At 41.8% G+C, this 18,612-nt stretch overlaps 1 protein-coding gene across 1 annotated transcript in view; it reads left to right on the top strand.

Annotated features, from left to right (window-relative positions):
- Positions 1 to 18,612, top strand: part of CA10 (carbonic anhydrase 10) — a 395,508-nt gene that overhangs the window by 351,961 nt on the left and 24,935 nt on the right. Inside the window, exons 5-6 of the mRNA XM_063296562.1 lie at positions 12,388 to 12,483; positions 16,470 to 16,542. Of these exons, the coding sequence (XP_063152632.1) occupies positions 12,388 to 12,483; positions 16,470 to 16,542 (169 nt within the window). The remainder of the gene's footprint in view (positions 1 to 12,387; positions 12,484 to 16,469; positions 16,543 to 18,612) is intronic.

Consider the following 18,612-nt stretch of genomic DNA (forward strand, 5'->3'; position numbering starts at 1 on the left):
AAATCTATTCTTCACCTCCACTGCATATTCCTTAGGAATATTAGTGAGCTCATATCTAGCTGATCTGTGGGTCTTCCCTAATCTCTTTAGTCTGATCCTAAATTGTGCAAGAAGAAGTTCGTGATCTGAACTACAGTCAGCTCCAGGCCTTGTTTTTACCGACTGTACAGATGTCCGCCACCTTTGGCTGCAAAGGATGTAATCAATCTGATTTCGGTGTTGTCCATCTGGTGAAGTCCATGTATAAAGCCGTCTCTTAGGTTGTTGGAAGAGAGTGTTTGTTATGCAGAGTGAATTGTCTTGGCAAAATTCTATCAGCCTGTGTCCTGCTTCGTTTTGTTCTCCCAGGCCATACTTACCTGTAATTCGAGGTGTCATTTGACTGCCCACCTTAGCATTCCAGTCTCCTGTGATGAAAATAACATCTCTTTTAGGTGTGTTGTCCAGTAGGTGCTGCAGATCCTCATAGAACTGCTCTACTTCAGCTTCTTCAGCATTTGTGGTTGGGGCGTATATTTGGATCACTGTGATGTTAGATGGCTTGCCCTGAATTCGAATTGAGATCATTCTATCATTTTTTGGGTTGTATCCAAGCACTGCTTTAGCCACTTTACTATTAATTATGAAGGCTACTCCATTTCTTCTGTGGTCCTCTTGTCCGCAGTAGTAGATCTGGTGGTCATTTGATGTGAAGTGGCCCATTCCAGTCCATTTCAGTTCACTGACGCCCAGAATGTCTATCTTTAATCTTGACATCTCACCAATAACCACATCCAATTTGCCCTGGCTCATAGATCTTACATTCCAGGTTCCGATGGTGTGTTGATCCTTAGAACATCGGATTCGCCGTTCACCACCAGCACCGTCGGCCGCTAGCCGTCCTTTCGGCTTTGAGCTAGCTGCGTCATCACGTCTGGGGCTAGTTGAGCTCATCCTCTGTTCCTCCCCAGTAGCATTTTGACCATCTTCCGACCTGGGGGTCTCATCTTCCGATGGTATACCGACATATCTCTGGTTGTACTGATCCATTTAGTTTTCACGGCAAGAATACTGAGGTGGGTTGCCATTACCTTCCCCAGGGATCGCATTTAGTCTGACCTCTCTGTCATGACCTTCCCGTCTTGGGTGGCCCTTCACGGTTTAGCTCATGGCATCATTGAGGTGCTCAAGCTCCAGCACCACGACAAGGTAACGATCCTTTGCCTGAGGCTAATATTTACACATTCACAATTTTGCCTAATGTACTGCATTTGTCTTTATGTATGTTTCCATAATGCACCCTTTTTTTTTTGTATTTCTCTCCCATCAGTAATAAAGCCCTTAATTCAGCATGAAACACTTTAAAAGAAATGTAACCTAGGATGATCTCTTTGGTTAATTGATTATCAGTTTATCAAAGGATATCTACTTGTTAGAGAGCCAATAATGGGAGATATGTATGAATGCCCAGAAAGAAGAAGGCAAGTGATTATTTATTTATTTATTTATTTATCTGCCTATCTAATTTGTCCCCGCCCATCTCCTCCCATCAGGGGACTCTGGGCGGTTTACAACAATCAATTAAAAACAACAATCATAAAATACACAGTATAGAAATACAATAATAAATAATATAAATAAAAGTAAAGTTAAAAAGTCCAAGTGGTGAAAGAATCTAAAACAGTCCAAGTGTGGGAGGAGTGGTCTATAGCAACCATCCCCATGTAGATCTATTTCCCTCTCCACCCCAAGCGAGGTGGCAGAACCAGATCTTCAGACTCCTCTGAAAGGCCAGGAGTGATGGGGCCAATCTCACCTCCGGCAGCAGCATGTTCCACAGGGTGGGAGCTACTGCGGAGAAGGCCCGCTTCCTGGACCCCGCCAGATGAAATTCTTTTACCGACAGGGTCTGTAGCATGCCCTCTCTGCACAATCGGGTGGGACGGGCTGATGTAATGAGGAAGAGGCGGTCCCTCAGGTAACCTGACCCCATGCCATGTAGGGCTTTAAAGGTAATAACCGACACCTTGAATTGGACCCGGAAGCAAACTGGTACCCAATGCAGCTCGCGCAGCAGCGGTGTTACATGTGCCCTTCTGCGGGTACCAAAAACAGCTCACGTGCTGTATTCTGGACCAGCTGGAGCTTCCGGATACTCTTCAAGGGTAGCCCCATGTAGAGTGCATTGCAATAGTCTATATGAGAGATAACAAGGGTATGAGTGACTGTTTGAAGGGCCTCCCAATCCAGGAAGGGGTGTAACTGGTGCACAGCACGTAGCTGCACAAAGGCTCTCCTGGCCACAGCTGCCACCTGCTCTTTGAGCAGGAGCCGTTAGTCCAGGAGGACCCACAAGTTATGCACCGGGTCTGTCTGGGGCAGCGCAACCCCATCCAGAACCAGAGATGTTAATGTCCCAGATACAGAAGAACCATTAACCCACAGCCACTCAGTCTTACCAGGGTTCAGTTGAAGCCTGTTGTTCCCCATCCAGGCCCCCACAGCCCCCAGACACTCGGAGAGGGTAGTCACGGCATCACTTACTTCACCCAGGATGGAGATATACAATTGAGTATCATCAGCATACTGATGATACCTCATCCCATGGTGACAAATGATCTCGCCCAGTGGTTTCATGTAGATGTTGAATAGGAGAGGGGAGAGTACTGATCCCTGCGGCACCCAACAAAGAAGGGGCATGGGGCCGATCTCTCCCCCATCACCACCGATTGGGACCAGCCCTGGAGGAAGGAGGTGAACCAGCGTAAAACTATGCCACCCACCCCCAACTCCCTGAGCCGCCCCAAAAGGATACCATGGTCGATGGTATCAAAACCCGCTGAGAGATCAAGGAGAGTGAGGATGGATGCACTGCCTCCATCCCACTCCCACCAGAGATCATCCATAAGTGTAACCAATGCTGTTTCTGTCCCATAATTGGGCCTGAAACCTGACTGAAAGGGGTCTAGATAATCTATTTCCTCCAGGACCCTCTGGAGCTGCAAAGTCACCACTTTCTCAACCACCTTCCCCAAAAAGGGAAAGTGGGAGACTGGACAAAAATTGTCCAAAATGGTAGGGTCCAGCGACGGCTTCTTGAGGAGCAGGTGCACCAATGCCTCTTTAAAGGCCACCGGGAACACCCCCTCTCCCAAGGATGTATTAACCATCGCATGGACCCAATCACACGTCACCTCCCGGGCTGTTTTTATTAGCCAGGAGGGGCAGGGTTCTAGATGGCATGTGGTGGTATTTACTGTCCGTAGGATCCTGTCCACTTCCTCAGGTCCAACAGGATCAAACTGCTCCCAGATAACTGGGTAAGCCCATTCCCCTGGTATATCTCCAGACCAAGCCTCACACCTGGAGTCTAACTTGGAGCGGATCCAAGCGATTCTGTCCTGCAGATGCTCAGAAAATTCCTCTGCACGGCCCTGTAGGTGGGTCACTGAGCCCACCTTCCCCAAAAGGGATCGAGTGATCTTAAACAGGGCCGTTGGGCGGCATTCTGCAGACTCAATAAGAGAAGAGAAGTATTGATGTTTCACCGCTTTTATCACCACAAGGTAGGCCTTAATAGCAGCTCTTACCTGTGTTCGGTCGAATTCAGTCTTTGTCTTCCTCCAGCGGTGCTCTAGACATCTCTTAATCCGCTTCAAAACCCTCAACTCCTCTGTGAACCACGGGGAGTGCCAGGTTCAATGGGACAAGAGAGGCCGCGCAGGAGCAATCCTGTCCAAGGCCCCGGCCGCCTCTCTTTTCCAAGCAGCAGCCAGGGCCTCCGCTGGACCATGCAGCAGATCACCGGGTATAACCCCCAGCTCCCTCTGAAACCCTGCCAGGTCCATCAGTTGCCGGGGGCAGACCAATCGAATGGGTCCTGCCTCCCTGCAGAGGGGGGTGGCATAAGAGAATCTCAGGGCCACCAGGGCGTGGTCTGACCATGACAGTGGGGACAGCTGTAACTCTCCCCTCAGATCACATTGCCACTGCTCCAACAAGAAAACCAAGTCCGAGGTGAGGCCACTGTCTCAAGTCGGATCCTGAATTATCTGGGACAAGCCTATGGCTGCCCTGGTAGCCATGAACTCCTGAGCCGCCTCCGAGGCACTCCGAGGCACACTGCATTTTTTAAGTTTTATTCCATCCTGTGACACGCTCATTAGGGGACTTTGGCCCACTCTTAGCCCATGTCATCTAGCTTTTCCTCAATGGAAAGTGAAAGCCATAGAAATTTCCCTTTCTATCCAACAAAAGTCATTCACAGATCTTCAGTCTGCAAATCAGTTGATTGACAGGCTACCTGGAGCCCAGCACTGATGGTATGAAATCTGTGATAAGTTGTGTAAAAGTTTCTGAGAACCACTCATGGCCCACAGGCTGAGTTTCTCCATCACCCAAGAGCAGGACTGGATGAGAGTGGAACTAAACCCTCAGGGTCTTGCTTAGGATGTTTAAATGCCTAGATTGATTGTCTAACTACCATACACACACTTGAGTTTAAATGTACCATTATGATTGTGCCATGGTTACAAATGTATTTATTTAATAACCAGAGGCATCCTGCAGATAGTAAACATACCTGTTCAGGATTCTTACTGTTAATGTAAAATAAATTAAGATAAATATGCCATCTGAAAAGCAAAGCACGCCTTGCTTTCAGCACCTTTTCTTTTAAATCAAATGTTTGTCAGGCTGAGCATCTCTGCTGATCACAGTTGTGTTAAGAACAGCAGGGAAGATTGATAATACATCAGGAGTGGAATCCTGAGCCATTGAGGTACAACTCTATAGGGGACATTATGCAGCAAAACAACTGTGTGGGATCTTTGAAGGAAAGTTATTTCAAATGATAATGCCTACTTCAGTGTAAGAGTACCAAACTGAAAAGTCAAGCACAGAGCTGTATTTTTAAAAATACTCTAAAATAAATAACCTGTTACAACACAGCCAAGTGTGTTCCTCACAGTCAGTAAGCAAATTCTAGTGCTTTTTCTGAATTTAGGAGACTTAAGTTAGCTTTCCCAGCTCCAAAGTGCAAGCCCCTGACAAGCAAAGTTGGGTACATGCTTAATAACTTTTTATAAAGTTCAGGGAGGGCTGGCTCATATGACTTGCTCCCCAAAGAAGTTTAAATGTATTCTCTCCCTTTGTGAATCTTCAAGCCAGCGGACTATTGGGTTTAAGAATTGCCTGCTTGTCTTTCTTGCAAACTGGGCCCATCATCCAGCAATGTACTCATACATGCAGTGCAGGACCCAATCCCTTTACCCGTTTTTTTCTCTGCTGCATACATTAATCCTCTTAAACTTTTATTCTTGCCTATTAAATGCATTTGCTTTAGCTTCTATGATGCTTCTATTTCTACATCCTCGTTTTCTTCTCCCTCCCCCCTCTCTCTCTTGTGTCCCATTTATTTAAAAAAAACAGGCATTTTAATACCAGTGAATTACCAGTGCAGTAATAAAATAGGAGTTATCACAATCCCCGTCTGCTAAGTTGATTTAAAATAGTTGGCCTTTCATTACAAACGGTGTTTAAATCTACTTGCCATGAGATTTTAAGTCCATATTATTATTAAAACATTATGATTTATTTAACTAATTCAAGCAAAATCAACAGCAGAGGAAATGCATAGTCTAGTGGGAATGGTAGAAACCCATAATCCTGGGAGCAAAATTAGATTAACCAAATTATTGGGAGCATAAGCAGAGAGGGAGAATTACAGTCTATATACAGTACAAATAACTCCATTAATATGATTGTATAATGCTACATTTGCTGTATTAACTTTTCTAAACATGAAAGGTTAGGAAGAGTATACTGTAGGTCATAATTAAGTTTTTCTGACTTTCACATGTAATTATTCAGTGTGTGCCTTGAATATATACTGTATTAAATTAACACTGAATCATTGTTCAGAGGAGCAAAAGAGGGAAGAATGAAAAATTTAGACATGTTGATAGGATACAAAGCAAACTGCTGAAATGTTTTGCACAAATTGCACTGTGTTCAAATTCCAGGGACCTCCAAAAGATTACAATAGATATATGAAGAATACTGCAATTGGAGATTCATTCAGATGAAAAACTTGGTTAATCAAACCAAGTCTTTACTACCATTGACCATCCACTAGTTCTTCATATAGATTAGATTGGATTTAGATTTTTTTTATCCTGCCTTTATTATTTGTTTTAATAAATAACTCAAGGAGGCGAACATACCTAATACTCCTTCCTCCTCCTCTTTTCCCCACAGCAACAACCCTGTGAGTTGAGTTGGGCTGAGAGAGAGGGACTGGCCCAAGGTCACCCAGCCAGCTTTCATGCCTAAAGCGGGACTAGAACTCTCCTACTCCTCCTGAATGGCTCTTGGGCTGAGAGAGAGGGACTGGCCCAAGGTCACTCAGCCGGCTTTCATGCCTAAAGCGGGACTAGAACTCTCCTACTTCTCCTGATTGGCTCTTGGGCTGAGAGAGAGGGACTGGCCCAAGGTCACCCAGCTGGCTTTCATGCCTAAAGCGGGACTAGAACTCTCCTACTCCTCCTGATTGGCTCTTGAGCTGAGAGAGAGGGACTGGCCCAAGGTCACCCAGCCGGCTTTCATGCCTAAGGTGGGACTAGAACTCACGGCCTCCTGGTTTCTAGCCTGTTGCCTTAACCACTAGACCAAACTGGCTCTTTGACTTGTGGTTTCTGACATAGCAGCATCATCAGTCACTCTCTCTCAGCCCAACTCACCTCACAGGGTTGTTGTTGTGGGGAAAATAGGAGGAGGAAGGAATATTAGGTATGTTCCCCCACCTTGAGTTATTTATAATAATAATAAAGGCGGGATAAAAATAAAATAAATAAATAAATAAATCTGCAGGCTGAGTGAATGTATCCACACTGGCCATTTTTTTCCAGACTGATCCAACTGGTTCATTTCAGCATTCTGTAGAACAGGATGAGCAACACTCCATGTGCATATGGCTACCCAGCCCAATTTATAGAGAAATCAGAGCCCTCCAAATCATATTGCAGGACAGCAACTTATGACAATGTGATTTTTTTTCTTTTTTCTACCTCTTTTTTTTATAATCTGAGCAACAGAATAGGTGTCCTAAGCCTCTGAGAGGTGTTATACATCTATCATCCTTTCTACCCCCTAAATTAAAAACAGCCTAACATTTCAGCCCCACCCATTCCAATAATGTTATCATCTCACTGTCACATGGCCCTCCTCCCTCTGTGGCTGAAAATTGCACGCATGCATACATGGGCCCTTAGTCAACCGAAGTGGCCCATCCATGTTTTAAAATCAAAATGGTGCCTTTGCCAAGTGGTGGCATTCCAGTTTTGACCTGATGAGCTATCGTCTGGATTTGACTTTCAGTACAAACACAGCACCATCACTGTGGACTGGCAGATGGATATTGATTCATCTGTCATAGGCAAGCAATCCATGACAACATTGGACAAAGAAGTTGATGATAATCCTTTCTTGTCCTTGATGTTGTTCTGTTTTCATAACCTGTCCTATAGTCAGAGACTTTTCAAAAAGATCAGGTTCCATAAATCAATTGCTCAAGAAGAGAAGAGTAGCTCACTCTCATATCCATACTTACCTGGATTGGCTGATTCTATCTCTGCCATTATATGCCCTACTGTGATCCAAAAATGGGTATTGCAAGAGGAGGCAAATGATGACACATGTGTGATGACACAATCGCATAAATGCTGTGACTCACAACCTGACACAAGTAGGTAATCATGGCATTTCCATGCTTACATCATTGCATGCCTATCTTCATTTTGACATGACTGAGATTGCTGCAGATACTGCTGGGTACAATGTTTCTCTCTAACTTTCAACAGTGGCTGCTTGCCTCTTCCAGTAGGCAGCATTGGCTTGCTCTTCTTTATTTCCTTAACATCTTCATTTTATTGTTTTTATTTAAGTTTGTTCGTTTGTTTGATGTTCTTAGGTAGAAATATACATCAGGATAAAGGAATTTCCCACAAGTATGATGAGACTAGCACAGAATTAAAAGCAAATCTGTATCACACACCAAGATTATAGAGTCACATTACTACATGGGAGCTTCACCAGGTCAAAAAGTAATATGTGGTGCAGCTGTTGAACACTTAAGACAGAATTACAATTTTAGAAGTAGTCAACATCTACTAAAGCAAGGCAAATGTAGACAGGTTGATCAGGGAGAAATGGTGGAAGTTGAAGTTCAGTTCATCTGTAGGGCAGCAATTTAGGGCAGACTGATTCATAAAAACTAGAAACGCATTAACAGGAAAAAGCTGTTAAGTGATAAAGAGGTTAGCCCCTTACTCATCTAGCAGTTCTCCATTGCAAATTCTGCTCTTTTCTATCTTAATTTTATGAAGCAAATAGAAGACTCTGATAATGTCATGAGTAAGGATGGCGAGCAGGGGGCTCCCATCCAGGCTGTAAAGCGCATGCGTAGCACTGAGGAATTAGGTAGCCATTCCAAGAGACACAGATCGGAACCGCCTTAACCTTTGGGGTTTATATGGCTGGGGTTTTCCCACGCTTCTTCAGTTTGTTAGGATTTTCCTGTTATGTACAAGCAATGAAACTAATGAGACCAGTTCCTTGTCTCAGCGTGTTTCCTGGCAGTTAGGACAGATAAACTGTAGCTCTACCACTTCCTGTAGTAACACCTGAGCTATAATAGCTCATGTGGGCATTATTAGAAATCAATTCACCATATTGAGACCTTCAATGTTTATATGGATTTGTTTGTAACTATGGAACTAGGGACTAATCACTGCCTCTCCTTTCCTTGGAACATTATGTAAGGTTACCATGTCTGGGCTGCAAAACTCCAAATAACTGTTAGACAGCAACACGATATACAGAAAACTCTACCTCTTTACTACCATCTAACAAGCTTTTGGACTTTTGCTAGCCAGATATAGTAGCCCTATCACTACAAGTTTTTTATTACAGTTTTTTTTCCCATCAGCATCTGTGCCTTCATCTCTAACTGGTAGCTGAGAAACATCTAGACCAGGACTCATGATTTCTTCCTTCTTGAGCTCATGAACTCCTGACCTCTGGCCTGTAGGTACAACAAAATAAAAAAATCACAGACTTTGATAAACTGCCCCAAAAAGCCAACAGGGGCAGTCTTCCAGAGAATGAAGGTGTTAGGAACATTCAGTAAAATCCAAAATGGGTGGCTAATGAGACTGTAACCCTTCTTCACCATTTAGCGAAAAATCTCATCAATTCTTCACAAGGACACCAATAATAATCATGCTGCTGCTTCCTCCAGCATTGCTGCTGTCAGAACACTGTACATGATTTCATTGCCTTTGATATATGTACTTCTTCTGACCAGTTTAGTTTCTAGTTTGTTGGTTGGTTTGGGGTCCACTGTGACAAAAGTAAAAAAGATTAAGTGATTGTTTATATACTGATGGAGGAGAAAAATAGAGCAGAATTAAGACATTGTCATGACAGCCATTTTGCCCTTCCTATTTAAGTCAGCTTTCTTTATTACACTATGCTTCTCCAGCCGGAGGATCAGTTGCAAAGCATTATGCTTCCCGAGCAGCTGAAACGTGTCTCTCAAGATTGCCTGGTACGTGACCATTCTGCTGCTTTGTGTCATAGTAAAAACATGGCCATGCCAAACAGCTGGCTCAGGTGCTTGCATGTGAAGTTGACCAGATGTTTTGACACATCCATTCCTCTGCAATAGTGGATGGATTACATTCTTCAGATCCATTGCTGCATCCCTTCCATTCCCCATGATTGTTTTATTAATGAAAGTAATTTCTTAAGTTAGAGATTATATAATGAATACAGCGATGTCTGTGACTAACAGGATGTGTAGTTGTATGACCTTGTACATTAAAACCAAAGCAAGAAAATCCTTGCTGCTTTCATGGCTACACTAAAAGACCTAAACAGCGTAGAATCTGCTATATGAATGTGCTTTTTTCTGCACATTTATCTGTACTTATCCAACACCTTGAGGCAACAGTCTTCCCTGTTGCAGTTAGGAGATACAACCTTCCTAACTTTATCTCCTTCTTTTACAAATATTGCAGATAGCCTTTGGCACTGAATTCTTGAAAGCAAGTGAGAGCTATTTTTCACTCGTTTGCTGAAATACTAAGCTCACACCTTCCCTTCCTTGTTGCAGGGGAAATGGCCACTCAGATGGATTTTTGAGAAGTTACAGTGCACAAAAGTATAGGGGAAGAGTGACTCACACACATCGTGCCATTTCGTCTTGAGAGAAGACGCAGTAGCTATATACAGACACAGCTTTGGCGGACTTGGGATCTTTACTGTTTACTAGGGATGCAGAGGAGAACTAGTTTCTGAGTGCTTTTAATGTCTCAACCTCTCGCTAATCTATTAACTAAGTTTGTTTCGTGTTTGCAGTCTGCTGATGTATGTGTGATAAGTTATCTCTTTCTTGTACTTTCTGAAGGGGAACAATGAGATTGCTGTAAAGAGTGTAGTGGTTAAGATGTGTGAGACAAGGCTGAACCTGCCATAACCTAAAGATGGAGCAGCCATGTAAGCAGAGATGACAAAAAGCCAGGAATCATGTCTAAAAGATGCCTTTGGCGAGGTAGATAAGAAGGGAACAAGTTGTTAAGGAAACAAAGGAAAAATGTCACCAGAACCAGACAAAGGAAGCTGGGCCTGAGCACAAATGGGGAAAAAACCCAATCCCAGCTAATCAACAAAGCAAGAACTTTTGAGGATAAAAGGGGTCCTGAAGCCCATTCACTCCTTGAGCCATTTTTGGATCCAGACTTACCTTAGGGATCAGCATATTATTTGTGCTATAACAAAGTACCTACTAAGCTGTTCTGTCTAAAGGGAGTTCCTTCTTTCCTTGGTAACTGATTTTGAACTCCAAAAAGAATGAAAATTAGCATTCTTCCTATTTTATTTAATGGACAAAAGAGAGAATCCATGAGATTCTTCAGTAGTACTCCATTCCTGTGCCCATTTTGAAGATATTATTATGCTGGTCTAAGCCCTTTCCCTAAAGGACTTAGAGTGAGGAACTTGATTTACAAAATAAACAGTGGTTTTAAAAATCTAAAAATATGTTGGTAGGGAAACGTAAGGCAGAGGCTGTGTGAAAAATGCTAACAGGAAGAATAAATGGATTATAATTCCTGGTAAAAAGGTTGGTATTTTTCTCCTCCATCATCCACACTTTTAGCCGCATACATTTTTTTTTAAGTTTGTCTGAAATGCAGTGGTTATCATGAGAATTTAATTTGTGTAGCCTAGATTTAAAGTCATTACTGCAGATGAGGAGAGAAGAATGTTTCTAACAACATCCAGGAGCACAGGGTAGAACAGCTTTGGCACTTCTTTCATTACTAGAACAATGATATTATCTTTCAGAGCAAAACTTGCCAGTGTTGTAAATTTGCAAGGTGGGAAAGCAGATCTTCGTCTAGGATATTTGCAAGGGAGGGGTATATCTTTGTGCACACATCGGTTTCGCTTGTTAGGAGATCATGAGTGTGTGGAAGGAAGGAAGGACAGATAGATAGATACAGGGTATGTGTACACAAAGAATAGATACCAAAATATATATAAACAGTTAATCACTAATTCCCTAATAATACCTGGGTCTGTATAAAGTTTAAAAGATTTGTGACCCACAGAGTCAAAATACCTTTTGAGCATTTATTTGGGTCTTCTTTTGGAGCAGTGTTTCTCAGCCTTGGCAACTTTAAGATGTGTGGACTTCAACTCCCAGAATTCCCCAGCCAGCTATGGAAAAGATTGTAATTTGTGTACATAGTAATTAGTGGAATTGCCTATCCTGGGAAAGAAAAGGAGATACACCATAACACCTAGTGGATTAACTTGGCATGTACCATTTCCTTTGTCTCACAAATGTGCAAAGGATCCACCTCCAACTATCTCTGAATTATCCCAGTGCAGAGCTCGGGATGCTAAAGAAAAATATGCTGGGGAAGGAAGGAAGGAAGGAAGGAAGGAAGGAAGGAAGGAAGGAAGGAAGGAAGGAAGGAAGGAAGGAAGGAAGGAAGGAAGGAAGGACACATTGCTGGATTATATGAGTGCTTTTGCAGCAGAACAGCCCTGACTTCTGCAGGGCATTCAGCATCTTAATGTGTTAAATTCACTCATTGACAATTGAGACGAGGAACAACTGATGCACTGCTACACAAGCCAGATGACCACTGTGATTATCAACATTATGCGAGTAGCAAAATAATAATAATAATAATAATAATTTACCATAAAATGTACACACTTGATGGAAATCATATTGCAAACAGATCTGCCCTTATAAAGAGGGTGTTTGTTGCTTTATAAGAGAAGAGTGGGTTTGATTCTCCAGTATTTACTCTTCATTTTCCCCTCTGTCCTTAGGTTCAACTAATCCACTATAACCATGAGTTATATACCAATGTCACAGAAGCTGCAAAAAGTCCCAATGGCTTGGTGGTAGTTTCTATATTTATGAAAGTAAGTATAGTAAAATTTCATAAATGTTGAATTACATTCTGTTGGGTGATTGTAAGAAATTAAGAGCATTGGTGCATAGGTCCCGTAAGTCTAAATGCAGCCCTTTTCAACTTGATACTCCAGAAGTTTTGGTCTTATGACTTCCAGAGTCCCCATGCAGCAGAGGGATTATAATTCTGTGGGCTATTTACAGGATGGGGAAGGTGGCTTTGAAGACTGCCTGCGTTAAAAAACTGCTGGTTGTTTGGGGATAGCACTTTTATACTTTACAGAAGTTACCTCAGTTTGGAGTGAGACACAAACATTATACAAATCCACTTCCATTTTCTTGAAAGCACATTAATATTTTACAGCACTATTATTGTGTTATTAATAAGAATAATACTCTTCTGCAGATGCTCAGAAAACATCACTGGTCTTTTTTTAGAGCCTTTTTTCTTATCCCATTCTTATGTTTTTCTGTTCCCTTCACGCTTTAATAAATGCTTCTAGAATGGATTGTTACCGAGGTTTGTTTTTTGCACAAAGGAGAGGGGCATTACTCCCCAGTGAACTATCCAATGTCCACTGCACTAAATAATTTACATACATTTAGGGTAAAGGCAGACATAATATTTGGAAAGCATTTCTTTATGCATGTTCCTTTTTGTATCCTCGGATAAGTTCCGAAAAGCTGGATTTGTAGATTTTTGGTGCACTTCACTTGGCACTAGAGAAAAGCCAGACTTGGTGGGACCACCTTTCTGAATTTTAAAATAAAGTGAAATATAAATATCTAATCATGTGATTTTTAAAAAAAAAATCATTAGAGAACAATAAAGATTGGGGTCACAACCAAGAAAATTATGAGATTCGTGTTAAGCAATTTTGCATTTTGTATGTTTTATTTTGAAATACTGTTCTTTAAAAATCCAATATTTTTATCTTTCTGCACATGAAAAGCTGTAACTGTAATTTCTGTTTTAAATGGATTTTCTTTGATGCCGCTTAGCAGCCTTTCTTTACCTTAGGGATCAGCATATTATTTATGCTATAACAAAGTACTTACTAAGGAAGTTAATAATAATAATAATTATTATTATTATTATTAATTATCTTTCTAAAGGAAGTTCCTTCCATCCTTCCTTCCTTAGTAACTGATTTTGAACTCTAAAATAAAAAATAAAAGAATTAACATTCTTCCTATTTTATTTAATGGACAAAGGGGGAATCCATGAGATTCTTCAGAAGAACTCCATTCCTGTGCCCATTTTGAGGATAGTCAGAATTGTGGAGGGAGAATTAGAAGCAGAACATCAGCCTGAAAGCTGATGTAGTCCAGTATCTGCAGTCCTCGGAATATGTTGCCCAACGCATAGAGGACCATCTCATATTTTCCAAAGCAATGCGGTGCAGGTGGCAATATGTCTCCTGTTATATTATTTAATAGGGATGCATCTGTCACTCCATCTCAATGAAGAGGAGAGTTGGAACTGATCTACGTTACCAACAGTAGCTTCTGTACATGCACTGCAGACTCACAGAGGCCACCATTGCTGAGTCAAATGGCACAGCTTCTCCAGTCCACTGATTAGGAGGTGCTTCAAAGGGCCTTTTTGTTCAAATCTCCATTCAAGTGTAACACCCTTCAAAGATTTGTACAATCCTATTTTTTTTGTAGCAGACATGAGTCTGGGCACCTTGTTGTGTCCAAAGAGCTTAATCTTCTCCCTCCAACCGCTTTTTTCACCAACTGGCCATTTTCCTTCTAGTATGGGATCTCAGAATGGTATTGCTGCAACTGGCCAAAGAAATGACATGGGGAGAGGTGCATTATAAAAGTGATAGATGGAGGAAAATCTAAGCTGATCCTCCCTTGAGCTGCTGCAGTTTTTATCTATTAGAGGCAGTTAGAATTTTGGACCTAATAATGGAACCAAAAGGTAGTTCAGCTTTCACACTGCAGCAGTTAGCTGAATTTTTTTTTAATGTAACTGTGGAAAGAATAGGATACACACAGACACACACAAACACCTCCCAAAATTGAACAAAGACAGTGCATTGGCTGAAGGTGGTTGTTGCATTTGGTATGATCACAAATCCCCATTGCACAAGAGGATCACTGATCACAATGACCACTCACTGTAAGTCCTTTAGGGACTTTAGGGAAAGGGCTTAGACCAGCATAATAATATCTTCAAAATGGGCACAGGAATGAAGTACTACTAAGGAATCTCATGGATTCTCTCTTTTGTCCATTAAATAAAATAGGAAGAATAAGAATAAGAAGCCTTATTCCTTATTCAAGGCTGGGGGCAGCAGGGCTGGCATACATGTCTCCATGCTCAAACCATGATTACAATTTTTAACCGATTGGATGGGGCTAAAAAAGCAGATGTGTGTGTTTTTTATCACAACCTTTTCTTCAATCAGATTGTTTCTCAGCACTTAAAAGGATCCTGTATGTCCAAGTGATGATCTGATATGCTCAGGACAGGCAGAACACTGAAAAACAAATCTGTATTTGCCCTTTTTCTTTAACATCTCAGGAGGTGGTTTCTTTGATTTAGGAAAACTGTGTCACAATGTTTGAGTGCCCCTGGTCTACAACAGAAATTAATCCAGTAAAAAGATCTCTTCTTTTCATACTATCAGAACACTTGAGAATGTATTCCAAATGCTCCCCCTGCATCCTGCTCTTCGGATAATAAAAATAAAGAGGAAAAAAAAAAAGAGCAGAGAAAGGACAATGCAGGTGGGAATCGCATTCTGAAGACTTTCTTAGTACATCTTTGTTCTGAATTATTCCTAGACTTTATCACATATTTTGTGTCATGTAGTCCAAGCCCAAGAGTCAACATGACAAGCACTGGCTAATTCTTATATAAAATTCATGGTCAGATCTCACTCTGGAACCTTCACCCTGTCTTGCCTTGAAGCATCACTGCTGCATGAAAATGTAACCAAGCATTGTTCTAAATCAAGGCAGAGAGCGGAGGAGAAGATATTTCAAAATGCAGCAGAAGAAACCACAAAGAAGCAGATTCATACCTGGCCTCAGAGCAAGAGGGGAAGGGCTTCATTATCTTTCTAGGGTAGTATTTTAAGGCCATGTTGGTCATTGCCTTTCCTGCATGTTGGATGTGGAAGAATTGTACTGGTCTTGACTGTGATTAGGCAGGAGCATAGGTTGATGCCCAGACCTCCTCCCGCTTCCTAAATGCTCCAGCTAGAAATTGTTTTGAATCCACAGTGCATCCAACTATAACTGCAGCATAGATGAGAATGCAGCATGCTGTGATCTGAGGCAGAATATGCTACATCAAGCTGTGGTGACCATCAGAGCAGACAAGGTTTTACTCCAGATTGTTGCCTAAATGAGAGCCTTTTAATGAGTCTGGAGCATACTCCTTCAGCGTACCCTACTCTCTCTCTTATCCCCACAAAATAGATGCCAAGAGCTGTGGGGGTTCATGGCCAGTCCTGCCTAAGTGGATGAAAAGGCATTCTTCATCCAGAGCATAGCCTTGTCATATTATGTCTTTTTTCCAACGTTATTATGTTTTCAGTTCAAATCAAAAACTAGAATGGCAAAAAGTTGATGCAGCTCACACCCGGAGCATTCAGAGTACAGCTCCCTTTCCTTTCTGTTTCTAATAGCCTGCTCTGTCTGAAGCAACGTTTCTCAACCTTGGCAACTTTAAGATGTGTGGACTTCAACTCTCAGAATTCCCCAGCCAGCCATGAAAACATGCTGGCTGGGGAATTCTGGGAGCTGAAGTCTACATATCTTAAAATTGCCAAGGTTGAGAAACTTTGGTCCAAAGTTTAACCACCAGCACTCACTTCATCTGCTTGCACTACATCAACATTTTTGCTAATTCTGTATTTGTCCCTTGATTCTCTTCCTCCTACCCTGCCCCCCATCCTGGTAAATAGATAGACATTCCAAAAATAAGAGATTTGTGGTTATTGCTTTTTTTGACAATGAATTCTTTCCATCACAGGTATCTGAATCATCAAATCCATTTCTAAATCGTATGCTTAACAGAGACACCATAACAAGAATAACGTATAAAAGTAAGTTTCTTTTTGAGTCCACATCAGTGGATAATGGGACAATCTTTCAATATGTACCTCTCAGATTGAGAGGAATTCCAAAAGCAAAAGCTGATAAAAGCATTTCTCAAAATTTCTACCTATGCTTGTTCTTTGAGGCAATTAATCATGGAGTTTTTAACAAGAAAAATCCAAGCATCTCCAATTGTTTTGTGATGGAGGAGTGGAATTAATGAAACACATTTTACCTAAATATCTGAAAATTTATAAGGATTTTTGGCTGAAGCATTTGAAAGCATTAAAAACATGATTAAAGCATAGTAAAATATGCCACAATAAAAATAATCATTGAGGTATTTTTAAAAATCTGTAAGATACCACCTAAAGCATGAGTAATCCATTTACCCAGTTCTTATTTAGGCTATAACTTGTGGCTCACTCATAATTGCTGTGAGTGTTTTCATCCATTCTGTATTACACAGTTCATGTAAACTGAGATGTCAAATGCAGCCAGTGACATTTCCTCAGCTGTAAATGTCACCATTATCCTTTGTCAGTCAGGACAATGGGCTCCTGCATTCCATGTTCCATTAGTTGCATACATTCCTTCTTCTACTGGGATTTGCTAACAACAGTTTGCTGTAATACCCAAATTGGCAATTTATGGTTATTGCTTTGCCTTGTGCCATTATTTCATATCATGTCTGAAACTGTAGGATGTTGGAACTGAGCTCTTCCCTTCTTTAGCCATTGTTTGTAGTTTAGCATATCCGTAGTTCTTCAAGTTAGACGTCATCAACCAGGACACAGAGGGAAAAAGCTATATGCCTCTGACTGTCAAGCAGTGGCTTATCTTACTGAGCTTACACAGAGGGAAGGGGCAAAAAGGGTTATATCTTCATACAATACACAATTGACAGAGGAGATTAACTGCTAGCTGATGCTGTGGAGTTTAATGTCTGAATAAAAGCATGTAAAGTCAGTCCATGGTTAAATAGTAGGAATCAAACTATTACGATCAATGGGTTTATTCTTTCTCATGGTCAACTGATAGAGGGGTGAACTAGATGTTGAGTGGCAAACTGGGCCTGGAAGTCAAATTAATACCAAATAGCAAAGCAGGAAAAGAATAGGCCATTGGAAAGGAGAAACGGCAGGCAAGAGGTGTTTAAATCAAACATGGGCTCCCACATTCTGTTTAAGAGCTCGCCTAAATTACGTTGCTGAAATTCAGTGACAAAATCATACTATTTGTGTGAGAGGGTTATTTAGGGAAATGGTACAGACCACTAACAAGTAAAGTGTCGTCATCTCCCCTGGAGGCTATTATACAAAAAGCTTAACAAATGTATTTCTTATCACTGAGCTCATATCACTACACCTATACTATGCTTATATTGTATGCGTTTATGCCTAGGTGTATACTGAAATGCTAAAGAGTCTTGGAAACAGTCTGCTTTGTCACCTGAGCAATAACAAAGTCTTTGGCCACCTTGAAGATAGTTGGCTTCAGGTGCTATCAGCTGCTGTTCTGAACTGCTGCTGAAGGGTTTGCTTTGCATCGTCTTTCAGTCTGGGTCAGGGGTGGAAGGTGGGTGCTTTACCAGCCACTAGCTGGCTGTCAGCATCTCTGCTGCAACGGAGAAAGTGCTGGGCTTTGTGGTCCCTTTCAGCTCTTCTGACGTTGGTTTGCTGGAATCCATGCCCGTTCCTCCTTCATCATCAGTCATCTGCTGTGCTACACTTTACCCTGGCAGCTGCTCTACCCTTTCCCCAGCAGTTTCTTCCTCTTCTGCTCTCTCACCTAACAAATATTCCCTCCCAGACCACTCGGGTGCTAACAGCATTTTCCTGTTATAATTGGAGCCCCGGATGCTGCCCAGGGCTGCTCCTGCTGTCTTAAAGTCCCAGGGGGGGGGGGGGGGGGGAACAGCAACAAAGTGGAGGCAAGGCTCATGCTGACTGCTGCAGGGCTGTCCTTCCCTAGTTTGGCGGCACAGTATTTGGGGGAGTTTTGCAGGAATAAGGAGCAAAATAGATGCATTAAGACTGACAAGCTTAGCATACCATTTTTAGTTTTGAAGAAAATAG

The sequence above is a fragment of the Candoia aspera genome, chromosome 2, assembly GCF_035149785.1.
Source record: "Candoia aspera isolate rCanAsp1 chromosome 2, rCanAsp1.hap2, whole genome shotgun sequence".
NCBI classification, from domain to species: domain Eukaryota; kingdom Metazoa; phylum Chordata; class Lepidosauria; order Squamata; family Boidae; genus Candoia; species Candoia aspera.